We start from the raw sequence: 21,566 nt of genomic DNA, 5'->3' as shown, positions 1-21,566 counted from the left end.
TAAAAAGTGTTGAATGAATAGAATCTTGGCTCTGTGACCTCTCAGGTGTATGACCTTAGTCAAATTGTTCGGTTTCTTTGTGCCTTATTTTTCTCATCTGTAAAATGGGAATGATAGGGCTTGTGCTACATGGGGCATCCCTGAGGATGGTGGGACACCACGATCTGGTGTACATAGAGCCATTATCTTCATCTTCATCAGAGGTGGGTGGGAGCTGCTGCTGGAATTTTGGGTGAATAGCAACACAGGGTGGGCTTAAATGTACCCCCCTTCAGGGAGAGAGGTTGGACTCTACCTCCTAGTTAAAAGTGTGCACCTTCCCCGACAGCTCTAGGTCGCATGACTAGCACAAGTGGGTAAACAAGTAGAACTTTTTTCCTTCCTTCTCCATGTTTCTACCCAGCATGGGACAGGAGACCTGAGAAGGAACCACAGGGGATAAACAGGACACCCCTAAGAAATCACAGGTCTGCCCTAGCCAGTTTGACTCTGGTTAGAGCGCCAGCCTGCAGATTGAAGGGTCCCCGGAACGTATCCCCACATGCTGCAGGAGCAGCCAATCGATGTGTCTCTCACATCGATGATTCTCTCTTTCTCTCTCTCTCCCTTTCACTCTCTCTGAAAAGCAATGGAAAAAATATCCTCGGGTGAGGATTGAAAAAAAGAAAGAAATCACAGGTGTCCAGAATGTCATTTCTTTAATGTCCAACTCACAAGGGGGCCCTGCAGGTAAGGGAATAAATACAGGTTTTAAGATGCAGTGCACCGGGCCCCCAGCCTGGGAAGGAGGGGGATGCCTGTGAGCCTCGTTTTCCCGTCTGCAAACCGTAATAGGACACACTTTGAGTCATGAGGCCCTTAGGGGTTCACCGTTTTCCAGGAGTCTCTTCCTCCACAGAAAAGGGAGGTCTCTGAGCTACCCAGACCTCAAACTGGGGGGTATTGTCTCCTGTCCACTAGGGGGCGCCAGAGTCCTGTCCCTGGGCCTGAAGGACCACTGCCCCATCCCTGGGGGTATCATCCTCAGGGAGTTCCAGACTCCCACCAAGGAGGGGATAAACCCGGAGGTGGGGATCCTGCGAGAGCCCCACCCATCCAAGTCCTCCATCCCCTGCTCTCTTCATCTTTTCCTCCACCCTGGTGTCCCAGATGACCACTGTGCTCCTTTTCCTAGGAGTCAAGAGAGGAGCCCCCAGGGGCTGTCCTGGCCAGGGGCAGGGCAGGGGCGGGGACTGTCCTTCCATCCCCGGCGCACCCCGGGGCCCTCCCGCCCGCGGGCCTGGAGCGACGGCGGGGCTCTCTGGGCTCTCAGAGCGCGGGCCACGCCCTCAAGGTCCTGCCCGCCACCGCTCTGCGGACACCAGAGGAGGGGGTGCCTGGGTCACAGCAGGTTGATCTCGTCGAGGTAACGGGCCAGGACCGAGTCCCGCACGTCCTTGAAGACTTTACGGATGTTCTGCGTGTCCGTGGCGCACGTGTAGTGGCTGAAGAGGCGCCGGGAGCGCGAGCCCTTCCTGCCCCCGTCAGCGCCGTCCACGCAGCTGGCGTACATGCGGGTGTACATGTCCAGGATGAACCTCTTGGCTGCCTCCGCGTCCTGCTTCGGGCCTAGGGAGCAGGGGTGAGGGCAGTCAGGACACAAGGCTCTGAGGCAGGCGGGGACCCTCCCTCCTAGGACCAACAGGGGGGCCTGGAAACTCTCTGCCCGATGTGGACAACTTAGGGCTGCAGGGACCTCAGCAAGTATCCACTACAGCTGCAACAGGTGGATGCCAGCTTTTGAGTTTCTAGCAGGTCACCTGACTCCAGCCCAACCATTGGAAGCATTAGGCTGGATGACCTGGAGCAAACCAATGAGCCTCAGCTCTGGGGCTCTGGTCAGAACTCGTGTTGAAGAGACTCTCTTGGCTGGGCTTGGAGCTGGAGGGATGGGAACCCGAGCTGCAGATAGATGCTGGTGCAGATGGGAAACTGAGGCCGGGAAAGGGGAAGGGATGGCTGCCCTGGTGAGGCACATGGGCTGCTGTGTTGAAAGCACAAGATGAGTTATGGGCCCTCCGCCTGGCTCTGCTACTTACTAATTTGGGTATATGTTAATTCACGTAACCTATGTGAGCCTCAGTTTCATGGTTTGTAAAACTGGGATCGGAATAGCCCCAGGCCTCCCAGAGTTGTGAGGATTCAATGTAATCATGTCCAGGGCTCCATGCTCAATAATCAAAGCTCCATGAGGTATGCTATCACTCTTTCAGAAAGGCAGGCTAACATAGTGGGTAAGACCTGCCATCTCTGAATCCAGATGGCCTGGGTTGGAATCCTGCCTCTGTCACTCACTGGCTGTATGACTTCTGGCAAGTGACTGTACTTCTCTGTGCCTCAGTTTCCCCATCTCTAGAGAGGTGAGAAAAATGAGTCCTACTGCACAGGGGTTTTTAATGAGGATTAAACAAGTCAATACATAAAGGTGCTTCCATCAGTGTTAGATGTGTTAGTTGTTATTGGTTTATTGTTGTCATGTGTATTATTTAGTATACAGGAAAGAAAGGCCAGGAGCTGGAAGTTTAGTATACTGGGTGCTCCAGCCTCTTTGGCTGGGAGAAAAGAATGAGTCATAGGGGTTCCCTTTGACCTTAAGGAAAGTAAACAATCCTCAAAACTATCTACTTTATCCCTGTTCCCAAACTCTCCAAGTGCTGCCAGCTAAGAAGGGTGATAAGAGGTGTCCAGACCACCACCTTGGAATAAGTTGACATTTGTCACCCAGTTTCTGAGTCTTGTGGGTATGACTGGCTGAGACTGGCCACATGGGCTCTGACAAGGCCACAGGGTCACACCCATGGTGATGCTTAGTACATGCAAACTAAGGGCTTCATCTACTATGGTTGATTGCGTATTGGGGTGAATAGTATCCCCCCCAAATTCACGTCCACTGAGAACCTCAGAATATGAGCTGATTTGGAAATAGGATCTTTGCAGAGTTGAGTTGAAATGAGATCATATCGAATTAGGTTGGACTCTAAATTCAATGACTTGTGTCCTTATAAAAAGAGGAGAGACAACCAGAGACGGAGAAGGCCATGTGACAATGGAAGAAGAGATTGGAGTGATGCATGTGATACATCGTAAATCAAGAAATGCTAAGGGTTGCAGGCAACCACCAGAAACCAGGAGAGAGGCCTGGAACAGATTCTCCCTCAGAGCCTCCTGAAGGACTCTGCTCTGCCACTCACTGACTGACACCCTGCTTCCAGACTTCTAGCCTCCTGGACTGTCAGGGAAAAAATGTCTGCTGTTTTCAGTCCCCTAGTCTGTGGCCATCTGTCACAGCAGCCCAATTAAACAAAGATAGCTCGTCTCTAAGGTGGCTGCCCTTGCTTCCTTCCCTCCCTGCAGGCGCAGGCTGTTTGGCCATCGTAAGGTAGACTCTTTGCCTCCATTTGGGTTTGGGCTGACCTGGGTGATTTTCCTGACCAATAGAATGAGGCCTTTGTAACCATCTGCGACGTCTGAGGCTAGGTCATGAGCAGAGGCTTCCACCCGGGCTGAAGTCTGGCCATCCAGGGACAGCCGTGCTGTGACCTAGCCCTGGGTTAGGAGACACCAGATGGGGGGAAGGAGAGGGAGAGAAAGAGAAAAAAGAGAGGGAGAGGGATAGAAGAAGAGAGTAAAAGGAGGAGGAGAGGAGGAGGAAGGGAGAGGTGGAGGAGAACAGTCACCATACACACAGTGCAAGAAGCCATCTGGGAAGCACACCTCCAATCCCAGCCGCCCCAGCTGATGCACATGGGCCACAGGTGAACAACTGCCTCAACCTTTCCCAAATTCCTGACCCCCACAATCGTGAGCAAAGTGAAGTGGCTGGGTTAAGCCTCTAACTTTGGGGGGGGGGGGGTATTTGTTACTCAGCTGGGATACTTCTAGCAGCTCCCTTAGCCTCACAGTGGCACTCTGGGGAAAGTGCTCTCTAATACATCCCTTCCCTGGATTCACCAAAACCTTACATCTCCTTTGGAAGATACACTACATGGCGCCCACCACGTCCTGTACTCTGCTCTAGTTGGCCGGGGCCCTTTGCGCCTTGGGTTGCACCAAAGGTTTGTTCCCAAACCTGTTGTATTCCTTCTGGTTAATATGCACTTAATGAGACACTAATACAGATCTATTAGCCACTAGCACAGCATAAAAGAGGGTTCTTGTATCTATGAAAACTAAGCCGTGCCCTTTGGAAAGACTTGTTCAGAGGTCAGTCACAGATTTAAAAATAAAAATGCTATCCAATTAGGTATAGATGAGATGACTAGAAAGTTAGAAAAAGAAAAGTGTCAAAAATCTAAGCAGATTCTGGAAATAGTGTTGTGCCTTCTGGGTATGCTTCATGACAATGAACTCTGTCCAGCAGACCCACCCTCACAAGACCTGTAATATATGTCTTTTGGGAATCCTCCATTTTAAGCAATTATATCGAGTGTGAGGGTATCTGTTATTTTACCTCATTCTACAGATGGGAAAACTGAGACCAGAGAGAGGTTGGGCAGTGGAAGGATGTGGGTCTGGAACTCCGGTCTGTCTAACAGCATTTGAAACTCCACTGACTCCAGGCTGGAGTAGGACCTGGATGAGCATCTATCTTGGGAGCTGCTTTTTGGGAGGTAGGGTATAGAAAGTTCTAGGACACTCACCCTGGAAACTGGGGAAGTAGGTAGCCAGGTGGGAGGTGGGTATCTTCTCCTCCAGGATGTCGGTTTTGTTGAGGAAAAGGATGACGGATGTGCTTTTGAACCAGGGCAGTTCCAGGATTGTGCCAAACAGAGCCAGGCTCTCCTTCATTCTGTTCTGGGTTGGAGGACACAGGAGTTCATCACTCAAGTCAGGCAGCTTGGCTCAAACAGGAGCCCTCCCTCTACGCGGAGACGGGTCTGAGAGGGTGTGGCCAGCTGCTGTGTAAGCCCAACATGGTTCTGTGCCTCAACTGGTCTGACTAGTGTCCTCCCCAAATTCATGTCCACCTAGAACTTCAGAATGTGACCTTATTTGGAAATAAGGTCTTTAAAATGTAATTCATTAAGAGGTCATACTGGAATTGGGTGGCCTTAAGTCCAATGATTGATGTCCTTATAAAAAGAAGAAATTAGGACACGGCCACGCATATGAGGAGGATGCCATGTGGTGATGGAGGCAGAGATGGGTGAATGCATCTACAAGCCAAGGAACACAAAGGGTTGCCAGTCACCAGCAGCTGGGAGAGCATGGAACGGATTCTCCTTCATGGCCTCAACGACACCTGGATCTCAGACTTCAGCCTCCAGAACCAGGAGAGAAACCTTTCCTGTTGTCTCAGCCTCCCCGTCTGTGGTCATTTGTTATAGCTGCCTCAGCAAACTAGGACATGTCACTTGGCGAGAGGTATGTCAGAACAACCTCAGACTCATTCTGTCTGATTCATTCTGAAAGTCAAAATTGTAGCATCTCCCTCTCAAATGCCCAAACTGTCTATGTGACACTTTAACCACTAAAACTGCACATGCCACAGATGACAGTGTCCCTGGCCTTCATGCTGGATGTTAGTTAGGAGAAGAGGTCACAAAAGAAGATTGATCCTCACTAGCATTTCTGAATAAAAGTGTGGCATTGTCTCTGCAGTGTGATAGTATTTCCAGGACAGCTTGTGTTGTTTCTGGGGGGCCGTATCTCAGGACATGAGTGTCCCACTGTGTGTGTTTGTGTATGTATGCATGCACACATGTCACATGTGAGTGTCGCTGGCAACACAAACACTTGTGGGTCTGAGTCTTGGGGCTCAATGGTCTGATCGCGAAAGAGTGGAAGGTGAGGCTTAAAGCCACACCAGACACACTCAGGCCCGCTCAAGAGTGGTCCTGGGGCTCCCTGCCCAGCTGTGGGTCCCTGGGCCAGCGGGAGGAGACGAGCGCCCCCTGTGGCCCTCACCTCCTGGTTATTCTCCTCCAGGCACTGGTCGTACTCGCTCAGCGAGGCCAGGTAGATGAGGGCGATCACGTTCTCAAAGCAGTGGATCCACTTCTTGCGTTCTGACCTCTGGCCCCCGACGTCAACAATCCTACCAGAATTGCCACCTTTCAGAGCTCAGGTTTAATCAGGCCCCACGACGTGTTACCCCAGACCCGTCATGTCTGAGACATGCCAAGATCAATGTGATGAGCAGCAAGAACAGAGGCCAGCCACTGGGCCCACCTTCTTGTGGGTTATTATATTTCACTCCCACAGTATCACTGTTACACCCATTATACTGATGAGGAAACTGAGGTGCAGGGAGGAGAAGGGACTTTCCCAACTTCTACTGCACTGTGTTGTCTGATTTCTACCCTCATGGTGGAGGACAGCGGTCAGATGCATCCGGAGACTGCCCTTGTTCTGGCTGGCTGACCCAGGGGAAACTGCAGCCAGTCTCCACAACTCAAGTTTTCCCCTCAGTGAAGCAGAAATGCTGTGTTCTGGTTGGCCAGGGGACTGTTCAGTGGCAAACACTATTCCCCCTGTGTGTGACCAAGGCGAGGGCCAGGCCTCCACCCCCACACACCACAACAGAAGCTTGAGCCCTCCTGCCTTCCTGTGCCCTCTTCTAAGAAATGTGGGTCACTGATAAGCCCTGCGTCATTTCCCCGGGGATAGGACTGTTACTCAGGAAGCCAACAGGAAATGCTAGAAGCCTCTGAGCAAGAAGGGACTTGCCCCACTGTACAGGAGGGGAAAGAGGCTAGTGCCTGTGGCTCCTGATTCCAGAGACCAATCCTTCTGATGTGTCAGACTCCCTCAAACCCCCATGTTGAGAGTGGGGCTCTGGAGACTAAGACAGAAGTGGGGTACACTACTTGCCAGCCTCCCATCTCAGAGTCTTAGTTTCCTCTGTGCCCTCACTCCACTGATTAACCTCTCTCCTTAGCCTAAGAACAAACTCAATCTCTCACCTAAAAATCCCCTCTCCAGCACAGCCTTCCCTGTGAACATCCCCACCCTCTACCTTCACTCCTAAACTTTTACCCATCCATCCACCCATCCATACATCTATCCACCCACCCATCCATCCACCCATCCATACATCTATCCACCCACCCATCTATCCACCCACCCATCTATCCATCCTCCGCCCACACACCCATACATTCACTGGTCTATCCATTTATCCATCCGTCCATCCATCCATCCATCCATCCATCCATCCATCCATCCTCCCACAATTACCAACTTCCACTCTGATCTTGATCTGATTGATCATCACTGTGAAGCAGGAGGCTGACACTCAGCCCCTAACCTTGTGGGACGCTCCGTCCAGTGGAGGAGGCTCATGGCAAACAGCTAAATTATGAACCTTCCTGGAAAGGACTATTGCAGAGGCCAGAATAGTGTGGTTGGGGTGGGGGAGGGTGTCCATGGAAATGAGAGACTCAATATGGGTGGGTTGATCACAACCACTATCTCCAGGCATCACCCTGTGCTCTCCACAGCTCGCTGTCATCAGCCCACAGGCACAGAGCTTGCTAAGGTCACTGATGACCCGCTAACTGCCAACCCCAGAAGTTGTTCCTCCTGCTGTATTCTTCCTGACCTCTCCTTAGCTTTTGACACTGGCCATCACCCTACCTGGATGCTACCTTGCTGCACTGGCCACCACAACTCTGTCTTCCAGCTCAGGCCTGTGTTTGCCCAGTCACCTCCCAGATGCCCTAGACCCCTCAGCCTCTATGTACCCCAAGGACTTCATCATCTTATATAATACTCCCCCCAATCCTGCTGCTGCCATGGTGGCTCCACCTTCTACCCTGTCACCTTGATGGGAAAACTGGGAGTCATTTTCAACTCCTTGCTCTAAGTTCCACACTCATCTAGTCCTGTCCATTCTACATTAGAAACATTTCTTGCACCATCTGCTCATTTCCATCTCCATGGCCACTGTCCCGACCCTTACTATCCCTTCCTGCCTGGACCATGGTTCTTGCCTCCTCCTGACTCTCCAGACCTCTAGTCTCACCCCCTTTATAGACCACTAGAGGGATCAGCCTCTGAGCTTCCCCAGCCCAAATCCATCCCTCTGGCATAGTTCCAACCATACAGTCTCTGTCTTCTCCTGCACAATAGCCCCTCAAGGGGCGGCACTAGTGATCTCATCCTTCAATGCCCTAATACCAATGTCCCCTCTCCCAGGAGCTCTGGTGCTTCACTCTGGGCTCTTCCAGGTCCTGGTCCTGACTGTATGGGAGCTGGAGGTGTCTATGTCCAATTCTGCCTCCTTCAGCCTGGAACCCCCTTGACGGCTGGGTCTAGGAAACTCCTACTCATCCCTCAGGGCCCCAACTGCTTTGCCCCTCCTCCAGGAAGCACTCCCCACCAAGCAGGCTGCACACTCACCGCAGGTTGGTTTTCTGCACAGAGAAGCAGTACTCGTTGATGCCGGTGGTGGGCATACGGCTGCGAAGCACATCTTGGGCTGTGGGGATGTAGCCCTCCTCGGTGATGCGCTCCAGGTGAGACAGGTAGCTGGGGATCAAGGAGCCCTGAGCTTGGCCCTGCAGCCTCCCTTACCTTCTCAGGCCCACCACCCAGGGCCCAGTGAGGATCCTGGTAGGGGAGAGAGCCCCCCCCACGAGGAGCCAGGATCTCTGGGGTCTGTAGATGGCCCAGGAGCACCACCCTGAGGCCATGGGAGCGTTGGGAGAAGCAGCTTCACCTGTGGAGCAGCGTTATCCCAAGGACGGTGTGACCTCAAGAACAGCAACACTGTAGGGGGTGTCACCTTGGGGGCTGTCACCAGGAGTGGCATTGCCCCGAAAATAGTGATGGCCTGGGAGCAAATCACCCTGGGCGCCCAGCATCGTGCCCAGGACAGCATCACCATGTGATAATGAGCAATGTCACCCCAGAAATGACATCACCCCCAAAACAGGGTCACCCCAGGAACAACCTCACCCCAGGAACAATGTCACCCCAGATACAATGTCACCCAAATACAACCTCACCCCAGGAACAATGTCCACCATCCCAAAGGCAGCTCACACCCAACAGCATGTCCCCAACAGCATGTCTCCAGGGTAGGAGCTGGCTACTCGGGACCCCCTCTGTCTAGTTGTAATCCTGGGACTGGGTCTCTGCTGGCTGCATCTCAATCTGTAGTTGTGCCCACCTCACCCCCAACCCTGCACCCCGCACCCCGCCTCCACCGCCGCGACCCAGACTCACTACACTGCCGAGTCAAGCAGGTGGAACTCGCGCCGGCGCTCATAGCAGGCCCGGACGCCGGCGTCGCTCCACAGCCACTGCATGGCCACCGCATAGCGCTTCTCAAAAGTGGTCACTTTGTAGGGGTCCTGGCTCATGACCAGGCTGGCGTGGTGCTGGAGGGACGGACGAGGCAGGTCAGAGCAGCCTCCGACATCCCAGCAAGCCCCCTTCCCCTCCTTTCTCAGCTGCCCCGCCTTCCCAGCCCAGGTGCAGGCCCGCACAGCCCCCCCACCTCTGTCCCCTCTGATGTGCTCCCTCAGTCACTCCTGCGTCCACCCACGGAGGGCGTGCTGAGGGAAAGTGACTGTCCCAGTACCAGGGGCAGCAGAGAAACGTGGTCCAGAGGACAACAGGGGATAAAGGCCATGGCCTGTGTGCACTAAGGGCCTCCTAAGTGCAGGGCACCCCTCCTGTCTCTGCAAGCACTGGTTCCTTGACTCCTAGGAGACAAGTCCCTACAGGTGTCCCCCATTTCATAGATTAGGCTACTGAGGCACCAGAAGCAACTTGCCCAGGTCTCACATCGAGGTAAGGGACGTGAAAGCCCCAGGAGTGGGGACTGGTGTCCTCATACAAAAGGAGTAGGGACGACCATGTGAGGACACAGAGAGAAGACAGCCATCTGCATGCCAAGGAGACAAGCCCCTCCGACACCTTGATCTCAGACGTCCAGCCTCCAGAATTGTGAAAAAATTAATTTCTGTCGTATAAGTTCCCCAGACTGTGGCACTTTGTTATGGCAGCCTGAGCAAACTAATACACAGCCTGAAAACACATATTCCAAAGTTTTAAAAAACACAATAAAACTGATTAATAATTTTTTTTAATCACCACTCAAAGATATGTTTTTCATTGATTCTTGAGAGAGAGGAAGGGAGTGGGAGAGAAACTCTGATGTGAGAGAGCAACATTGATTGTTTGCCTCCTGTAGGCACCCCAACCCGGGATCAAACCTGCAACCTGGGTATGTGCCCTGACCAGGAAACAAACCTGAGACCCTTCAGTGCAAAGGACGGCACCCCGACCACTGAGCCACACCGGCCAGGGCAATTAATAATTTTAAAAGCAAATATTAGGAGAAACATCCTTCTAAAAATTCATAGTAAAACTATATTCAGTGAAGCCCCTGAATAGACCTTAATGGGCTTTGAACAAAGTGCTTTGCTGTTAAAAGACAGAAGACTGAAAATGAGACAATGATGCCCACTCATGCCATTTTAATGAACACTGTACCGAGGTCCCTGCCAGGGGAAAGAAATGAAAGGTCGGGTTTGGAAAGGAAGAAATTACACTGTGGTTATGCACAGATTACGTGACTATATGTAGGAAATCCAAAATAGTCTATAGATAAACTATTAGAATAAACAAGAGAACTTAACAGGGTCCCCAAATGCAAGATCAATAAACAAAAATCAAATGTGTGCCTATACGCTAACCACTAACTAGTGGAAACTTTTAAAAATGTAAATCGCATTTATAGTAGCATCAAAAGATAGTGAATTCCTAGGAATAAATCTCACAATAGATGTGAAAGTAACAAAGTGCTTCTGTGTATATTCAGAATATACACAGAATTTTCTGCAAATCAGTAAAGAAAAAACCGAGCAACTGTACTTTTTTAAGTGGGGAAAAAACAAAATCAAAGTAATGGGCAAAAGGTTTGAATAGTTGCTTCACAAAAAAGGATATCTAAGTGTCCAACAAACATAAGAAAAGGTACACAAGTTCTTATTAATCAGAGCAATGGAAATCAAAACCATACCAAGTGTTGATTAGGACAGGGAGCAACTGGAACTCTGCATGTACTTCTGCTGGGAGTGTGAATTGCTACAATTACTTGGAAAATAGTTTGGTGTCTACTACATGTCCCTTATAAGTAAATACCCAACAGAAATATGCAGATGACCCAAATGTCAACAACATCAGAATGGACAAATAAATAAACCAAGACATACTCTTATGGTGGAAATAAATGATGCCCCCAAAAGATAAGTGAATCACAGACATATTGTACAGCACCAGAAGCCAGACATAAAAAAATCATTACAGAAACTTTGAGAATTAAAAAAATAGGCAACCCACGTATGGTGATGGAAGATGGGATAGTGGTTATCCTTAGGGGGAGCCCCCTTCTCATCTATAATATGGGGTAATAGTTGAAAGGGGCTACTGTGAGGATTAAATAATTGTTTCACCCACTAACACTTACTGAGCCCATAGTACATTCCAGGCATTGTTTTGAAAACTTTGGGCACTTTTAATTTAACACATTCTTATATCAGCCCTGTGAGGTAGGAACCATAGGCCCCCAGTCCCTCTTCCAAGGTCCTTGGACCATCTCAGATTCACAAACTAGATGCTTTCAGATTTTAGAAAAGTAATGTGACCTCACAACTGTTAGGATGGCCATTATAAAAAACAAGCAAACCCTGCTCAGCCCGATGTGGCTCAGTGGTTGAGCATTGACCTGGGATCCAGGAGATCTCGATTCGATTCCCGGTCAGGGCACATGCCTGGGTTGTGGGCTCGATTCCCAGTGGGGGGCGTGCAGGAGGCAGAGGATCAATGACTCTCTCATCATTGATGTTTCAATTCTCTCTCTCTCTCCCTCTCCTTTCCTCTCTCTGAAATCAATAAAGATACCTTTTTAAAAAAGATTACTTTCTATTAAAAAAAAACAAAAACAAAAAACAAGCAAACCCAAAACATCAAGTGTTAGTGAGGATGTGGAGAAATTAGAACCCCGTGCACTGTTGGTAGGAATGCAAAATGGTGTGACCACATAGAAGACAGTATGGAGGTTCCTCAAAAAATTAAAAATAGAATCACCATATGATCCACAAATTCTATTTCTGGGTGTTTATAAAGAAAATTGAAAACATATCTCGAAAAGATATGAGCACTCCCATACCCATTGCAGCACTGTTCTCAATACCCAAGATGTAGAAAAAAAACAAATATCCATCAACAGATGAATGGATAAGAAAGTGTGGCCCATAAGTGGAATAGTATTCAGTCTTTAAAAAGAAGGAAATTCTTGTAAAGTATGTGGTCGTCTAACCACTATGCTGTATATCTAAAACTAATACAAAAGAATATTGAATGTGAACTGTAATTAAAAAATAAAATTTTTAAATAAAATAAAAATAAATACAAAGAAGGAAATTCTACAACAGGCAACGATGTGGATAAACCTTGAGGATACGATGTTAAGTGAGACAGGCCAGGCACGCAAGGGAAAACACCGCACAACCCCACTTACAGGAGGCAACCAGAACAGGCAGACTCAGGGGGACAGAGAAGAAGGGGCTTGGGGAGGGGACACTCAGAGTTGCTGAGCAGTGGGCAGAGTTTCTGTCAGGCAGGATGGATGGTTGTAGAGCTCTGCGGCACAATATACTTCCTCCAGTTAATACCATACTGAGCACTTACAATTTGAGAGGATAAATCTAATGTTGAGTGTTCTTACCTCAATAAAATGTGTTTGTTTTTTTAAAAAAAAAGGTAATATGATGCATGAACTGCATAGTAGCCTCTCCCCGCAGTAATCAGCCCATTGTATTAGTATTTCCACAGGGGAGCAGGTGTTGCTTCAGGATCCCCATGCCCACGGGGTCCAAGGATGGAGCCCTGGGGACGCACGGGGGACATGCGAGGGGAAAGCATGCTGGGCAGAGCTGCCTAGAATGCAGGGCAGGGTCTCAAGAAACCTCTGGAGGGGGTGTTCTTAGCAAGGCCTGGGGGTCCTAAGGGCCCCCCCCCCCCGTGCGAGGCCCACGGGGCAACCCCAGGACGGTCACCTTGCTCTCTGGCCTGCTGAAGGGGATCTGCAGCTGGTCCATGGCCTCGATCATGGCCCGCATGGACGCAAAGATGTTCTGGTAGACGAGCGGCCGGAAGGCCCTGCGCTCTTCCTCCGAGTAGCCGGCGCCGTGGATGATGCGCATCTGCTTGATGAACGTGCTCTTCCCACTCTCGCCCGGGCCTGTGGGGACACGCCAGCGCTCGGTCTCAGGCGGGCCTCCTGGGCTCAGGTTCCCCTCAGCCAGGGCCGCGCTCTGGGACCACCCTTGGCCTCGTCTCCCCACCCCTGCCCCGGGCATCAGCCCCAGGCCCTGCCCGAGCAATGACCTTGAAGGCAAACGAGTTCATTGGAAGGGCTCCTAGGAGGGGGCTGCAAACCATGGCCCTCGGGCCAAATTCAGCCTGTTTAGGCAGAGCCAGGGAGCTTTTACAGTTTGTATGCTTTTTGTTTCTGAGACTTTTAATGGTTCCAGTTTTCACACTGAAAGAAATCAGAAGAAACTTGTTTCATATCATGTGAAAATTATGTGAAATTCAGGTTTCAGTGTCTATCAATAAAGTTTTATTGGCACATGACCACACCCACCTGTGTTCTGATAGTCTAGGCTGTTTTCTCCCTATAATTACAGAGTTCAGTAGTCGGACAGAAACCCTCTGGCCACACAGCTGAAAATATTTGCTATCTGTCTCTCTACAGAAAAAGTTTGTGGACCATGGCTTAGAGCATGCTTAGATATAGCAAGAGCTACATTAGTGCTCACTATTATCAGTACTATCAGTGTTTATTCATTGTAATTAATACTATTTGCTATAATAATCTCAGGTAGAAAAACTTTTATGAAGGAACTAAAATAGGGTAGATAAAGAATGTTTAGGTGACTACTATAGCTGAGTGTCAAAGAAGGCCTCTTGGTGGAGGTGACTTGTAGGGTTGAGAGCCGAAGGCTGGGAAGGTTGCTCTTGTGCCAAGATTTGGAGGGAGGATATACCATGCAGAGGGCAAAGCCTGTGCAAAGGTCCTGGGACAGGCCCACACCTGGCATGTTGGAGAAACAATGAAGGGTCCCCATGTGGCTGGAGGGGAAGAGAGGGAGGAGGTGATGGCAGGGAGGGGACAGGGCAGGTCATACAGGGTCTTGTGGGAGAACTTGGGCTTTTACCCCAGGGCGGTGGGAGCCCAGGAGGGAGGACTGTGGATAGAGGAGAGACAGGACCCCATTCGGATGCTCACATGCACCCTCTGGTGGCTGCTGCTGCGGGGGTGGACAGGCTGTGGGGTACCAGGGCAGAGGCACTGCACTGGTGGAGGTAGGACATGATGGGGTGGACCCAGGAGCTGGTGAGAAGGGGACACATATGCGAGATATTTAGGAAACAGAATCGGGAGGGCCCTGCTGATGAACCAACGTGGGGAGAGGGGCTCTTGCAAGCCCAGCTGCAGAACTGACAGGGCCAAGTGCAAGATGAAAAAAACAGAGCCCTTCTGAGAGAGGGCACTGGGGGACTGCCCAGATTGCTCACACACAAAACCGACCCTGGGTTTGTGATATTAATTCTGGATTTTTCAAGAGCCCAGAACCAGAAACTCAAAGACCAAGGCTCAGCTCCCTGCTGCCTGAGCTCCAGAACCTCCTTCCCCCTCTGTGCCTCTGTTTTCTGTCTGTAAAATGGGTGTGATAGCCAGGCAGGAGGTGCAAGGCTGGGAGGCTCCTCCAACATCTTGGTCACCCTACCTGGCTCCTGGGAGACACAGGTATGGGGGTTTTCCAGGGACCAGACTGGGGACTGCTGCAGGAGGAACTGGAAAAGCAGCAAAAAGGGAAGGGGTGGCCTGGTTGGTGCCCAGAAAGAGGAAATAGGAGCAGAGGAAGAGGGGCAGGGAGGAGGGTGGAGAGTGTGGGAGACAAAGAAAAGGAGGGTGCTACCTTATATCACCCCCCAGGGGCATCTTGCCCCCTGACAATCCCCAGCACATCTGAGGGTGACAAGGGCAGGTCTGAGGTGGCACCGAGTGTTATAAGTCCACTGGAATCGAGGTCTAAGAAAATGAGACACTGTTGTGTTGCCATAAAGGACATTAGTGGGGAAAGTGGGAGAGCTGGCAGGTGTGAGTGAGGTGTGTCTGGCCCACAGCTCTGCGCCATGCTCACCGCCAGCTTTTGGTCGTGGTCCTGGGGGGCCTTTGCTTTGTAGTGAGACTCAAACCCACTGAAGTATTTAGGGGTAAATAAGCATCAGGTCAAACAGTTCAGAAAAAATAGGTATGTATGTATTAAATATATAAATGTATAGTAAATAAATTATAGCTATAATTATGGATTCAATAAATTATAAGTATATATGCATACACTTACAGGTGGCATATATATGTGTGTATATATTCGGGGAAGAAGAATAAAGGAAATGTGGTAAAATGTTCACAGTTGCAGCCCTGACCTGCTAGCTCAGTTGGTTAGAGCATCATCCTGATACATCAAGGTTGCAGGTTCGATTCCTAGTCAGGGCACATACAAGAGGCAACCAATGAATGCACAACTAAGTGGAACAACAGGTCTATGTTTTTCTCTCCCTTCCTCTCTCTCTCTCTAAAATCAATAAATTAAAAAGGAAAAAAAAAATGCAGAAGAATCCAGGCACAACTTTTCTATAAGTCTGCACACATTTCAAAATAAGTCAAGAAAGAAAAAAACAACTCTAAATGCAACATGAAATGCTGGATTGCACCCTGGAATAAGAAAAGGGCCTTCATGGAAAGGACAGTCAAATCACCCAATCCACTGTCTGGAGCTTAGTTAACAGTGATACGACAGGAAGGGTCCCATGTTCATTCCTCAGCTATGACAATGGCACTGCAGTTCTATAAGATGTGAATGTGACCCAGCCGGGTGTAGCTCAGCGGTTGAGTGTTGACCCATGAACCAAGAGGTCAGCAGTTCAATTCCTGGTCAGGGCACATGCCCTGGTTGCAGGCTTGATTCCCAGTAGGGGGCATGCAGGAGGCATCCAGTCATGCTTCTCTCTCTCTCTCCCTTCCTCTCTCTCTAAAATCAATAAAAACATCTTTAAAAAAAAAAGACATGGATGTGAAGGGAAGCTGCTTAGGACTAGAGGGCAACTCTGTGCTGTGTATCCAAAATTATTCCCAAACAAAATGTTTTCTTAAAAAAATAAAAATGCCCTAGGGTTTGGTTCAGTGGTTAAAATGTCAACCCACAGGCTGAAGGGTCCTGAGTTCAGTTCCAGCCAAGGGCACATACCTCAGTTGCAGGCTCTGCCCCTGGATGGGGCACATGTGGGAGGCAACGAATCGATGTGTCTCTCTCACATTGATGTTTCTCCCTCTCTCTCTTTACCCTCCACTCTCTCTGAAAAGCAATGGGAAAAATATCCTCAGGTGAGGATTTAAAAAAACAAAAAGAAAACAAAGCACCCCACAGGGTCCCTAGGTCCATAATCTAAAGCTCTCCAATGTGGGGCCACGTGTCTCAGATTCTGGAATTTCTTGGATTTTAGGAAGAGCAAATGCCAAGCTCACTAAATATGCTGCAAGTGAAACATTTGAATGTCACAGTCAGTGACATAAACCCACAGCCTTGCTTCCCACTTAGAAACCTGGGGAGACTGCCAGTCTTCAGAAGCTTGGCATTAGGGGATGGCAGAAGCGGCCAAGCCCACGTGCCCTTGAGAGCTGAGAGCATGAAGCACCATCTCACCTGAGCCTCGTGGCGAGAGAGAGACCCCTCTTGGCCCCACTTTTCGGGTAGGGAAACTGAGTCCCAGATCTGTTGAGGGGACTGCCTTGGGTCAAACCCAGTTCTGTCTAAGTCCAGAGCCCATGAGCTTTTTAATTATCGTGCTGAAAATTCCCCATGTGCTACCTAAACAGTAAGGACAATTATAATAGTAACAACCGGCCTCATCATCATCGCAGCGAGCATGGCTTAACTCTTGGCATCTGCCAGGACAGGCGCCAAGGCACTCTGCATGTCCTCGGTCCATCCTCATAAGATCCCTGCTGTTTTCCCATTTGCAGGAGACATGGTGCTCAGAGAGGTGAAGGGCCTTTCCCAGGGTTACACAGCTAGTGGAGAAGCAGGGGACTAAAGTCAACCCTTATGGGTCCTCCATCCACAGAATGGGACATGGTCAGTCTGGTGGGTCAGGCGTCATCAACATATCAGTTAATGTGACATTTCTACAGACGCTTAGAAACTGGACGGCTCCTCTGGGGGCTGCCGGAGATGGCCCTGAGGCCTGGGGCAGGGGACTGCACCCCCTGACCTCTCTCCATGTCGCCTTCCAGACCTGAGGTCTCCACCAAAAATATAGAGAACAAAGGTCTCAGGAGGCGACAGTTAACAATGTTGCGGTGTACTGATTTTTTCCCCCCCTCGTCTCTTCTGTTTTATTAAAGAAAAAAAAATTCTGGTCTCCACCCACAACATGGTTTTTGTGACTCATGGATGGATCACAACCTGAATTCTGAAGAACTCCATGGTTGGAAACCCCTCTTTGCAGCCCAAGCCTGTCCTGAAGCCACTAAGGGACCTGGAATCCCTCCAGCCCCTGGCTCCTGGTCTGCCTCAGGAAACCCCCACATGGGCCTGGGGGCTGCGGGGACAGCTGCAGCCACCTGGCGGCCCGAAGCCCAGAGGGGAAGTGATACTTCCTCCCGGGATGGTGAGGAAGCGGAAACCAGCAGGCGCCAGGAGGAGCGGGCCAAGCCCTGGGCATCACGAGACAGCGGGACAGCGAGACAGCGACAGCGTGCAGCCTCTGCCACTGGGACGGTGGCCCCGCCTCCGCCCCGGGAAACGGGGCTCCTGGGGTACAGGAGCCAGTCTGGGCAGCAGGGGGGCAGGTGGCTCAGCTTCTAAGTCCAGCTCTGGCTCCCAGTGGCCACTGACCCAGACCAATGCTGCCACATCCCTGGGCCTCAGTGTCCTGGTCTGTCATTGGGGTTCTGTGGCTTTTCTCTTCTGAGGCACGTGCACAGGGCAGTCAGACACACAGACCTGGAACTGGAATTCTAGGTTCCAATACTGGCTGTGTGACCTTGGGCAAGTCACTTTGCCTCTCTGGGCCTTGGTTTCCTCATCTGGGATTGTGGACAGAGCTGGCTTCATTCTGAATTTTCCCCCTCCCCAACATGGTGATCGCTTCCTGTCATAGACAGACACTCCCCCCTCCCACCCTCTGGTCCCTGGGCCTTCATCCTCAAAAGGATCAGTGAATCTTTAGGAAAAAATAACTTTTTTAAAATTCCTGTTTTCAAAAAGGTAGAGAGGTGTGGAGGTGGCCCTCAGGAAAGGGATGGGGGTGGTCGAAACCAGTCCACAGGGCTGTCTACAGGGTGACCATCAGTGCTCGGGGACACAGACAACCTCCTCTCCCCGCTCCCTTCCCCACAACAGCAGAAGGGGCTTCCTGATTTGGGGCTGGCTGTGCAGCAGTTAGAGTGGTGTGGGGCAAGGGACCTGCCCATCTCCAGGAAGATATGGTACAGCTCTGGGGAAAATTGCCCCTAAATCAGGATTGAATGACTCATTCATTCATTCGTTCACTCATTTATAAAGCATGCATTAGACAGTTACTATATATCAGGTTCATTGTCCTTCTGGGCTAGATGCTGGGGGCACAGGAGTGGATAAGACAGACATGGTCCCCACTCTTACACTGTTTGCTGTATAACTGGAGAGGCAGACAATAAACAAGTAAACACCTGAGTGTCAGTGAGTGGGTGCTATGGGAAAAAGTCAAGAGAGGATAGAGAAGGATGAGGCTGTCTGTGTAGCCATGGTATTTAGGGAAAACTTCTCTGAGCAGATAACAGTTGAGCTGAGACCTTCCTTGAGTGAGAGTGCCAGTCATGCAAAGGTTTGGGTGACACTGAGAGCTCTTTACGGGGATAACAGCAAGTGCAAGGGCCCTGAGGTTGGGGTAAATAAACTTGAAATGTACAAGGAAAGATCACTAACATTTATAAACTCCTAGTCTGACTGATGAAGAAAAGGGACGGAAGACAAAGAATTAAAGAAGGAACATCAACCCGGCTGGCGTGGCTCAGCGGTTGAGCATTGACCTACGATCCAGGAGATTGAGGGTTGATTCCCGGTCAGGGCCCATGCCCGTGTTGTGGGCTCAATCCCCAGTGGTGGGCATGAGGAGGCAGCCAATCAATGACTCTCTCATCATTGACATTTCTATCTCTCTCCCTCTCCCTTCCTCTCTCTGAAATCAATAAAGACATATTAAAAAAAAAAAAAAGAAAGGACATCACTACGGATTCTACACAAAAAAAAAAGATAAGGGAATGTTATAAACAACTCTATGCCCAGAAATTTAACAATTTTGAAGAAATGGACAAATTCTTTGAAAGACACCAATAACCAAAGCTTACTCAAAGCTTAAATAGTCCTATGTATTAATAAATGATATATAAATATATCACATATATTATTTAATATAACAATACCCTGTTAAAGAAATGAAATAGAGATAGCTATTAAAGCAATTAAATTCTTAATCAAAAACTTTCCAGGCTCAAACAGCTCATTGATGATTTTACCAAATGTTTAAGGAAAATATGAAATATTCAATGAAGAGCAAAGAAGCCAGGTGGCTGCAGCTGAAATATTATGGTCAATAGATGAAGCTAGGGTCTGAGAGGTCAAGGGGGCCAGGGTTTGAATTTTATGCCATGCCAGATCTTCTTGGAGAAATAAATGGGAGGGGGGATTATTTTACCTAGTTCAATAAGAGAAAGCAATGTTAGAAGGTCACTCAATTAAGGTGCCATTCCTGGGCGCCCAGTGCTCCCACTCTCTTTCCTCTCTCTAATCCTCAGGGCTTCCCACTGAGCAAGGGAAGAGAGAGGTGACTATACAGCTTCTCTGACCTGGGCCAGGCAGATGTGACTTCAGGACACCTAGAACCTTCCCCAGCCCACACCCAGGGCTCAGAGAGTCCTGGAAGACCCTCCAAGGCCTGCATCCCTGGGGCCATACACAGGGCAAAGTGGTTGGGGAAGTGGACACATGTGGACAACAAGATTTGAGGTTTCTGAGGTCACAGTCTGCTGCCCTTCAAGTCATCCCTACTGCCTCATTGGTTTAATTTTCCTCCTCAGTCTTCTAGGTTCTGGAAATTCTTTTATCTTAATGTCTACCTCCCTCACCAGAAGATGAGGTCCATGGAGGCAGGGACAACTTCCATCTCCGTTGCTGCTCTGTCCCCAGGAGTTAACACTTCTTGAATGTATGAATGAATGAATGAATCAATCAATCAATCAGAACCAGTTGGCAATGCTTTGCCTGCAAAACTCATGCTAATAAACCTCCAGAATCTGGGTCAAGCCCTCCCGACTGCTTGGTGCGACAGGGAGAGAGGAACTGGAGGGCAGTCAGGAACGGAGCTGGAGGGAGAGTCCCAGGCAGAGACTTGAGCTCATGGTTCCCTTTCCATGACACAGAGCCGGTAGGGCGTGCTGGGCCTGCCAGGCTGGGGCCGGCCCCATGAGGCCATCCCGCGGGGCCACCTCTGTTCTTGCAGATGCTCTGCAAGGTGGCTGGGCCCATGTTTGGACGAGGAACTAGGCTTCTCTGGGCCTCAGTCTTCATATCCAGCAAGTGGGTTCCCAGGTTCTCCCACCCTGGTGCGGGAGGACCTTCTCCTTCAGCCCCTCTTCCCTCCGCCCTCTCGCCAGGCCCTGGACTCACCCAACAGCAGCAGCTTCAGCTCCCCTCGGTCCCGCTTCTTCTGTTCCAGGAGGATCTTGTTGATCTCCTGGTCAATCCGCGCGGCTGTCTTCTCATCCTCTGTCAGGCACCAGGGGCAGCAGTGCCAGGTCAGCGACCGGGCCATGGTGCGGGACCTCAGAAGGCACAAGGCAGCATGGCCCTGGCCCCCTGGGGAGGGTACCCCCACTCTGCTGGCTCTGGGGAGGGCTCCTGGCAGCCAAGCGTGAATGGGCTGCCCTCTTCTTGGGGGTCACCCCTCCCACTGGAACCCCGGACTTCCTGGCCTCGGGCTCCCAGGCAGCCCAGCTCCGAGAAGCCTGAGTGCTGGGCACAGGGCGGTGGGGGAGGAGGAGGAGCAGGAGCTGGGGTGCAGAGGCTCAGGGCTCCCCGCCCATCTCCAGACCTGCCTGGCCCGGCCTAACAGGTTGACTGTGGCGGCGAGGAGGAGAGGTGGGTGCCCCTGGGGAGGGCGGAGCAGCTCTTGGAAGGGCCCCAGCAGCCCGGGTCCCAGCAATTGGCTGGGCCCTCCTTCCTCATTCTGCAGGAGGGCGGACTCCCTGGTCCCGGGGCCCCTGACCCCGCCCTGGCCTGTCCCCAGGCCCGGCCCCGAGCCCGCTCTGAGCCAATCAGGAGCAAGCCTCAGAGTCCCGGCGGCGCGGGCGGGGCGGCTCCTGCTGTTGGAAGTGCTTGCGTGTGTGGGCTTGTTGCACCTGCACATCACCCCGGAGTTACTGCCATTTCCTCCCATATACAGATGGGTAAACTGAGGCA

General features: G+C 50.7%; 1 protein-coding gene across 1 annotated transcript; it reads right to left on the bottom strand.

The window, feature by feature from the left end:
- Positions 1-680: 680 nt before the first annotated feature.
- On the bottom strand, positions 681-21,335 carry GNA15 (G protein subunit alpha 15). The gene is made up of 7 exons (XM_081134666.1): positions 20,775-21,335; positions 13,053-13,237; positions 9,211-9,365; positions 8,383-8,511; positions 5,947-6,076; positions 4,680-4,833; positions 681-1,608 (listed from the first exon to the last, which is right to left on the bottom strand). Exons 1-7 carry the CDS (start codon positions 20,917-20,919, stop codon positions 1,382-1,384), a joined length of 1,125 nt encoding a protein of 374 aa, XP_080990792.1. The 5' UTR covers positions 20,920-21,335; the 3' UTR covers positions 681-1,381.
- Between the last annotated feature and the right edge of the window lie 231 nt (positions 21,336-21,566).

The sequence above is a fragment of the Miniopterus schreibersii genome, assembly GCF_964146895.1.
Source record: "Miniopterus schreibersii genome assembly, chromosome: 4".
Classification (NCBI taxonomy): Eukaryota; Metazoa; Chordata; class Mammalia; order Chiroptera; family Miniopteridae; genus Miniopterus; species Miniopterus schreibersii.
The sequence above is the reverse complement of the archived record's forward strand: the minus strand, read 5'-3'. Positions and strand labels throughout refer to the sequence as shown.

Bases quoted from the DNA above. Each gene is read 5' to 3' on its own strand.
- GNA15 (XM_081134666.1), bottom strand. From the start codon at position 20,919: ATGGCCCGGTCGCTGACCTGGCACTGCTGCCCCTGGTGCCTGACAGAG. The intron at 6,077-8,382 runs GTGAGTGTGCAG...CAATTCTGGTAG, and splicing joins GTGCAGAAAACCAACCTGCG to GATTGTTGACGTCGGGGGCC. The intron at 4,834-5,946 runs GTGAGGGCCACA...CCTCCAACCCAG, and splicing joins TGGAGGAGAATAACCAGGAG to AACAGAATGAAGGAGAGCCT.